This window comes from Capricornis sumatraensis, chromosome X (assembly GCF_032405125.1).
Source record: "Capricornis sumatraensis isolate serow.1 chromosome X, serow.2, whole genome shotgun sequence".
In the NCBI taxonomy this organism is placed as follows: Eukaryota; Metazoa; Chordata; class Mammalia; order Artiodactyla; family Bovidae; genus Capricornis; species Capricornis sumatraensis.
In genome coordinates, this window is record NC_091092.1 from 75,414,979 (window position 1) to 75,424,205 (window position 9,227).

A 9,227-nucleotide genomic window follows, 5' to 3' on the forward strand; every position below is an offset into this window, starting at 1 on the left:
TAAGGATTACTTCTGTTGTTTTTTATTTGTTTTTAAAATTTTTTTTCAGGTTATCTTTAGAGGTTAGGTGTTGGGGCCCATCCCCCAACAACAGAATAGTATTCTTATTAGAAGTTCCTAAGACCAGCAATTCCAGCATGTGAAATGTGATAGGACATAGCCAGGAAGATGAGAAATTGAAGACATCATCTATGGGTTATATAGTCCATCCCTGTTGCTCCTTGCAGCCTGCAGGTCCTCTTAGCTGCCCTCTCCATTAAACCCATTAACATGCAGGATCCTCATTTGCTTCACAATGGTGCTTTTACCAGATTCACCAGCAGCAGCAGATGGTGGTGCATGGTCTGGTAGACCTGCTTGTCCTTCTGCAGCTGCTTCTTGGTCTTGTTGGCCTCACGCTGCTCCTTCTCCTTGTTGTGCTGGTCCTCAGTCTTTCTGTTTTCAAGACAGCCCGTGGCAGTGGGGCCGGGCACAGGCTGCCTCACACGGCTGAGAGGGCTGGGGCAGCACCGGGCGGGCAGGCATGCCGGAAGCAAACTCGGCTCCTCTGGGAGGAGCACCAAGGGAGGGCGGTGTCACTGTGGCCTAGTAGAGCTAGTGGCTCCCAGCCCGTCGAGCTGGGGTGCAGGGGTCTAATGGCTGCCACAGAGTGAGATGGACCTGAGCTGGAGCTGCGGGCGCTGCTGCCACCACCGCCCACCACTCTTATTGCCAGAGCTCTTCAGCGGGTGCAGGGAGGAGGCGGGGGCTGCAAAGGGGGTGGAAGGAGGAGAAAGAGGGATGAGGAGCTTAATTCACACTTTATTAACATTTTAAAAGCAAAGTTAGATGAGGAAAGCATTAAATCCTAATATGTTAGAAACAGTTTTAAAGGTTTTGTGTTTAAAACAATTTTTCTGCATTCATTTTTGCTCTGAACAGAATATTTGCTTAATGTCTTCAGTGTATTTCATATTTTCATTTTCCTAATACTTGCACACACCCTTGATGTTTAAAAGAAAATTACCATAAAATAAAGTGGTCATTTTCAAACATGGCCAGTTTTATTTTGTATTTTTCCTCATAAGGAAAGTAAGAAAAATGACAGCCTACTTTATTTCTGAGGGAATTACTGTAAGAGTGTACTCTAAATATTCTGAACAGATCAGAGTGCCACTATTGCAATTAGTAGATTTGAAAATTTTAATAGTTTTACTTTTTTCCTCTCTGTAGGGATATTTTATCTCCACCCACCTTTGTACTTGATTATTTCTAATGATGTTCTCTATGTTTATTTTTACTGTCTAACAAGTAAACCTTTACTTCTTTATCACTTTGAAAGCATAAGTACTAGGAATTGAGAGCAGAAGCATTCTCCTCTACATTCTGTACTGAGAGAAAATTTTTTGCATCACTAAAATTTCTTATAGGATGTTTACTTCCATGATATGTATATTGTTTATTTTTTATGTTATCACTTGCTCAAAAATGCTAATATTCACTAAAGAGTAAACTGATTTTTTTCAGTATGATTGTCCAGAATGTCTCAAATGGGAAGTTTTATAAATATACTTTATTATCTCATTGATGTTTAAGTATCTGAAGTAAAATCTGCTCTTGTGCTTTTTACTAAACTTTTCAATTGTATGCCGTCGTGTGCATAGAGCCTTTTCTTATAAATATAAAACATTAAAAGTACTTTAACAAGTATAAGCCATAGGACTGTAAAATGTAAGTTTTCATTCCAATGCCAAAGACTGTTAAACTACTGTACAGTTGAGCTCATTTCACGTGCTAATAAGGTTATACTCAACATCTTTCAAGCTAGGTCTCAGCAGTATGTGAACCAAGAACTTCCAGATGTACAAGCTTCATTTAGAAAAGGCAGAGGAACCAGAGATCAAATTGCCAACATTCACTGAATCATGCAGAAAGCAAGGGAGTTATAGAAAAACATCGACCTCTGCTTCATTGACTACACTAAAGTCTTTGACTATGTGGATCACAGCAAACTGGAAAATTCTTAAAGTGATAGGAATACCAGACCACCTTACCTGTCTCCTGAAAAACCTGTATGTGGATCAAGAAGCATACAAGACATGGGACAACTGACTGGTTCAAAATTGGGAAAGGAGTACAACAGGCTTTATATTGTTACCCTGTTTATTTAACTTATGTGCAGAGTACATCAGGAGAAATGACAGGCTGGATAAATCACAAGCTGGAATATATCAACACCCTCAGATATGCATGATACCACTTTAATGGCAAAAAGTGAAGAGGGACTAAAGAGCCTCTTGATGAGGGTGAAAGAGGACAGTGAAAAAAACTGAATTTAAAAAAATATATGAATTTAAAGCAAACAGAAAGAAGTAAAACTATCTGCATAAAGAATTGATAACATAACCATGCAGAAGAAAAATAGCATGCAGAATTAACCCAAATAATAACTTTTGGACACATCACTCTTATTTTTTAGCCTTAGTAGAATATAAGGATAAAGATAACTCAGATTTGAACTTAGTAAGTTTGTTGTTGGTAGTATGGGAGTAGCTATTTTGAAACTATTTTCTGTATATTGTAAGACTGAGCATATGAGTTAATATATTGATGTTGTTGAGAAATAAAGGTCTTATTTGGGAGAAGAAAGATAGAGATATGGAATAGAATGGGAGGAAGAACCTTGTGATGTTATATTGGAACAGAATTATCAATATTAGTTTATGATGAAAAAAAGTTCCTAACTCTGTTCAGGGAAAAGGTCTAGAAGCAATGAAATCCCAGAAGTAATGAGTATAACTAGCACCTAGATCTTACACAAAATGCTATTCCTCAACAAAAAGAATCAAGGAGCATTTTGAGTGGATTCCCACTGGCCAAATGTGGGATAATTTGAACATTAAAAAAATGATACTTGTGAATTACAACACACTGAATAAAAAGAAAACCTATAATTCTATAGTAATGCTTAGAGAAAGCTCTTCTTTAAAAATGAAATCTTGCCACTTACAGCAACATTAATGGACCTGGAGTGTATTATGCCAAGCCAAATGAGAATACATCAGAGAAAAATATATACCATATGATTTTACTTATATGTGGAGTCTAAAAAAAACTGAGCAAATGAACAAACAACAGAAACAGACCCATAGATACAGAGAACACACTGGTGATTGCCAGAGGGGAGAGAGTGGGGAGATAGATGTAATAGGTGAAGGGTATCAAGAGGTACAAACTAAGTCGTAGGGATGTAATTTACACGTAAGGAATATAGTCAATAATAACTCTGTATGGTGACAGATGGTAACTGAACTTAGGTGATCATTTCATAATATATAAAAACAATCACTGTGTTATACATCTGAAACTTATATTGTATGCTTTCTTTTGTTTTAATTGGGGTGAAGTTGCTTTACAAAGTTGTACAACAAAGTGAATTAGCTGTATGTATACATATATCCTCTCCTTCATGGCCCTCCATCTCACCCAATATTGTATCATAATTGTAACTCAGTTAAAAAAAAAAGAATGTTAACACACATATAAGGAATGATACATTTAGAAAATAATTTTACAGCCACTGTTGTAGTAAAAGATTTAGATAAATAACATCATTTGCTAAAACCAGATGGTGAAAATCTATTGGGGAATAGAATAGTCACTTAACCCGTAGATTACTTTCCTATTACAAAGAAAAAAATACCTTTAAAATAGAGAAATCTGGTAGACACTGCCTTAACCAAATGATCAAACTTAATATCATTAATTATGAAGGAAACTGACATCATGTATCTCCTAATATGATACACTGAGGACATAGCATCACCTATATTATATTTCAGCAAAAATGTTTAGCCTAGATCTAACAATCAGGAAAAACTAGAGAAATACAACTTGAAGTGTGTTCTTTAGAAAATAAGCCTGGATATTTTAGAAATGTTATTGTCACTCACACAGACTAGAAAACTTATAAATTCAACATGTTGATCCTGATTGGATCCTTTATGGAAATACATATATATATATATATATATATATATATATATATATATAAAGAATATTATTGGGATCATTGGTAAAATCTGAATATGGACTATAAATTAGATTAATTTCTTGGGTGTGATATAGTTGTATTCCAGTCATATAGGAGAATGTCCTTGTTTTCAGGTATGTGTGTGTACATACTCAGTCGTGTCCAACTCTTTGCGACCCCATGGACTGCAGCCTGCCAGGCTTCTCTGTCCATGGAATTTTCCAGGCAAGAATACTGGAGCAGGTTGCCGTTTCCTTCTTCAGGGGATCTTCCCAACCCAAGGATCAAACCTTTCATTTCCTGCATTGGCAGGCGGATTCTTTACCACTAGTGCCACCTGGGAAGCCCTTTCAGGAGATACATGCTAATGAAATACTTTGGGATGTAATGTTTATGATGTCCACAATTCATTCTTAAATACTTTAGCAAAAAGTAGTATAAATTTAGAGATAGGATCAAGTGAGAGAAAGCAAATGTGGAAAAATTAACAGTTGCTAACCCAGGAGAAGCATATATAGGTGTTTATTTTTACCATTCTTGCATCATTTCAAATTTGAAATGGGGTGGTAAATAAATAAGAAACAATTGGAGAACAAGAGATTTTGGAAATCAAAACTGTCATTGCTGAAATAAAGTCAAGGAAATCTCTAAAGAGTAAAACAAAAAGAGAGAAAATAGAGGGAAGATTTGAAAACAAGAAAATTAGTCTAAGAGGTCCAACATTTGACTAACGGTGGTTCTAGAAAAAGGGAGTCAGAAAAGGAAGGATATAACCAAAGACTAATATCCCCCAAATGTCCAGAACTTCAGAGCATGAGTTTTCAGATTAAAAGGGCCTAGCAAGTACCCACCACAATAAACGGAGGGAGGAAAAAGAATACACAAATTATCATAAAATTTCAGAATTGAGGATAAGGAAAACAGCTTAAAAGCTGTGAGGGAAATATCTTCCAGTGGGGGGTGCTAAATAATAAATTACATAACATAGTTGATAATGAGAAAAACACTGTTCAGACAAACTTAAAGTTTAGAGTGAATTAGTGACATAGAAAACTAAGCAAATGAAAAAAGCAAGGCAATTACTAAGTCCAGGAAGAATAAGAAATTAGGAGAAAATATATATAAAGTGCTAGTACCTGACAACAGGTAATACTTACATAGTTATGATAAAGCAAACATTGTATATTAAATAGCATGATATAACCAATATTATTAGAGTGAATTTGAGGCATGGGAAAGTGGAATAGTTGAAAGTGCTGGATCTCATTAATATGTATCTGTGTGTGTAAATGCCAGAATAAATAGCTAAAATTGGGGGATAAGAAGGAGGTATTCAAGTGTAGAGAAGGAGGAGACAAAAGAATGTACTTTTTATCAGCTTTGTAATTATTTTTAAGCTATGTACATTTATGCTTTAATACAAGTAAAAATAATTTAAACTACACAATTTTACTACAGGATAAATTTTTGTAATTTATTTCATTAGTTTTCTGCAAAAATAGTTCCCATTCTTTCTAATACTTTTTGATGCAGCTTTCATAGAAGATTTTTTTAATTGATGTATAATTGATGTACAATGTTGTGTTAGTGATTCAGGTTTTTTTTTTTTCAGATTATATTCCATTGTAAGTTACTATAAGATATTGAATACAATTCCCTATGAGTGAAAGGAAAGTGCTAGTCGCTCAATCATGTCTGACTCTTTGCAACCCCATGGAATGTAGCCTGCCAGGCTCCTCTGTCCATGGAATTCTCCAGGCAAGAATACTGGAATGGGTAGCCATTCCATTCTCCAGGGGATCTTCTCAACCCAGGGAGTGAACCTGGGTCTCGTGCACTACTGGCGGATTCTTTACTGTCTGAGCCACTAGGGAAGTCCCTGTGCTATTAAGTAAATCCTTTTTGCTTATCTGTTTTATATATAGTAGTTTGTATCTATTAACTCCGTACTCCTACTGTCCTTTTCCCCTCCATGTCCCCTTTAGTAACCATAAATTTGTTTTCTGTATCTGTGCATTGAGAATTTGATTTTTTTTATAGCGGTAAATAAAAAAGTATAAAATATGTAACCATGGGGACTTTTATGCCAATGAAGTTGTCCACACACCTTGGGGTTGAGGACTACATGCAGGATCCAGAGGAATTCGAATAGCAGAACAAAATAATTCTTAGACTCTCCATCCAGAAATCAAGGAGATGCTTAAATTAACCACTCAGAAGTGGGCACATACAAATTTAAGTTATTTAGCTTAAGGTTATATTTTTAAAGGTCGTTATCACCAGGACCACCACTGAACGTGACAAAATTACTTTTTTCTTCCAGTATGTTTAACAGTAGCTTTCAAGAGACAAATTAATTGTAGATATAAGAGTTTGGCATCAATACCAAATCTATGCAATGTTAAGTTTAATAGCTATTGTTGAGAAAAATAGCTACTGGAAAAAATAAACATCATGGAGAAATCTTGTTTATTTCAAAGTACACATAGGGTTTTGGCATATTATTTTTACATCCTTTAAATTTCTGTATAACAGTGCTTTTGATTTAAATTTGATTTATTGATTACAGAAAATACCACCTTTAGAAAATCTTCACCTTTCTTTTCTGCTCTTCAAAATGAAAAATAAAACATTCAGACTTTATTTTCTTTAAGCGAAATACTTTATGTTATATAGAATTTAATAGGTTTTTGGTTTTTTATCATGCTGGTAGCTCAACAGTAATAAAGGCATTCCTGCCTTGATTTTTCCCCCATATACTGTAATTAAAAAATTGGGAAAAGTATTTTAATGAATACAGTCTTTCAAAATTCTTACTTGGAAAGTATTATGTGTTTTCAATTATCATGCTAGTTATATGACTTTGTCTGTGTTTCTCTTATTTTTGCTTATTAGGGTAAGGTAGCTGAACGTGGTACCCACCATGATTTGCTTGCTAACCCTAGCAGTATCTATTCAGAAATGTGGCATACACAGAGCAGCCGTGTGCAGAACCATGATAACCCGAAATGGGATGCAAAGAAAGAAAATGTGTCCAAAGAGGAAGAAAGGAAGAGACTACAAGAAGAAATTGTCAACAGTGTCAAAGGCTGTGGAAACTGTTCCTGCTAAATCACATGAAACATTTTCTTTTCTTCCTTTCTTCCTTCGTCCTTCCCTTACTTACTCACTCCCTCCCTCTCTCCTTTCTTTCCTTCCTTCCTTCCTCTTTTTACCTTGACTACACATTTGCACTGAAGCAGAATTGTTTTATTAAAAAAAAATCAGACATTCCCATTTTCTATAGTCCTTCTTTTAGATAAGATTTATTTGAAAAGGGAATTGAGTTTTATATCTTTCACAATCTATTTGATGTGGCATCTATATTTATCTCCGAATTTTTTTCTTGTTACTGCCTTAGTTGTGGTCAAAGCATAATTGTTGTTACTACTTGACTTTACCCCATTTCCATTTTGAGGCCTGACAGTCATTTGATATCCATAACCAGGTAAATCAGATTGGCTTCCTAAATTTTTGTAGTTTTTCAAACCTCCTTTATGCTGACAATTTAGATGAAAAGTATCTATTTCTTTTATAAAAAATGTAGATTTTCTTTCTCTGTTGAAATACTTGAATGATAGATAACAATGCTTAAATTTTTAGAAATATTTGCCACCATATATCTTTAAGAGGAAAAACCTTGATTCTCATGTTGGTATATAGAATCTTCATCATTAACCAGCACTGTAACTGTCTTGTAGTGCTGGGAATTTTATTTTTCCACCAAATGAGATATAGCTTTTGTTTTGGACAAAAATTCATAATTTGTCTTTAAAGACTCACAAACCTTGATATAATTTGAGACTTACTGTACTGGGAGTGATCTAAAAAGCTTAGGATGTTAATTGGGTTTTCTGTTTCCATCTTAAATGCACTGCTTTTGCTATCTGAAGTTATACAAAGAAACAACTGAATGGGATGTGTGCACACACACACGTATAAAGCAAAAAAATCTATTTAACAATTGTTAATAACCTTTAGACAAATAGGAGACGATTACAAAAATATTTAGATGATCAAGCTTCTAATCTGTGTTGGTACTTCAGAATTACTTTATTACCAGATCTTCCCTTCCTTTTTCAGTAGTTTAATGAGTTTAAGCTTGAAATAACAAGGAGGAGCCCAAGCAAGATAATTAAGTTTTACTGGCTAGAAATAATTAATAAAATGTTGGTATGTATTCACTTAGAAAGTTCCTTTCCTTTCCCAACTTGAATTTGCTTTAATTTGTTTGGTAGTAGTCATTCAGCTTGAAAAACTTGTGTATCTCATGAACAGCCGCATAACTGTATATAATGAGGCTTTGTTTCTCAGAAAAGGTGTTAAAATATTTATTTTATTGGTCTGTGGTTTTAGTATGTTTTAAATGATAATTTGGTATGAAAGAGACTAATTTTTTTCCAATTTATATTGTTGTCATTTAGATATCTAAGCTTATCTAAGTCTAGTCTCCAGTTTTGTTACATAAAAGTGATTAGATAAGTAGCTTGAAGCTAGTATTTTATGGTTAGTCTTTGATACCAGAGCAAGTGGTAGGATCTTGCTTTTGGAGTTGAAATTAACACTGAGATGCTTAATCAGCTGCAATATGATGGGAGGTTTGGGACATTTCTTACTCTAAAACCACAGATGTGATTGCTTTTCTGAGGAACAACAACCAAAAAAAAACATGTCCTTTGAATAACCCAGCTGCATTACTAGAAATAATGGTTAGTCTAGATAGAAATTTTGCTTCTGTTAATTCCTTCTGTACATTTTTAATGTTGCTGATAGAAAATATTTCACTTTGTTGCATAATCAAGCAGGTAAAATTGAAATAATCATTAGTAATATTCATTTTGAATGTGAATAGTGGTATTCAAAGTAAGTCATTCTGTGATATGGGAAACATATAGTCAAAGAAGGACAGGAATGTTTTTAGGGTGAGGATAATTTCCCCACTAAGAAATTTGAAAGTACTTTCATATGATTGGAGGCAGGTCTCTAGACCATTGGGTCACTGTGGTCATTAACCAGTATTTTCAGCTAATAAAAACTTAAATTACCTGAAAAACACAGTTACTATAGGGGCTACAACTAAGTCTTAAACTTTTTTCTCTTAACTCCATCTTGTTAAGGAGGTTCTATACACTGACATAATAGACAAATTAAAATGAAAGAAAAGTTTCCTAGGATG

At 34.4% G+C, this 9,227-nt stretch overlaps 1 protein-coding gene and 1 pseudogene across 4 annotated transcripts in view; one reads left to right on the forward strand and one right to left on the reverse strand.

The window, feature by feature from the left end:
* ABCB7 (ATP binding cassette subfamily B member 7) overlaps positions 1-7,449 on the forward strand; it is a 139,770-nt gene extending 132,321 nt beyond the window's left edge. For all 4 annotated transcript variants that reach the window (XM_068962115.1, XM_068962112.1, XM_068962114.1 and 1 more), the window contains one exon: positions 6,908-7,449. In XM_068962115.1, coding sequence (XP_068818216.1) covers positions 6,908-7,123 — 216 coding nt within the window. In that variant the 3' untranslated portion in view covers positions 7,124-7,449. The remainder of the gene's footprint in view (positions 1-6,907) is intronic.
* Positions 190-3,764, reverse strand: LOC138071016 (guanine nucleotide-binding protein G(s) subunit alpha pseudogene; annotated as a pseudogene).
* Positions 7,450-9,227: the final 1,778 nt, after the last annotated feature.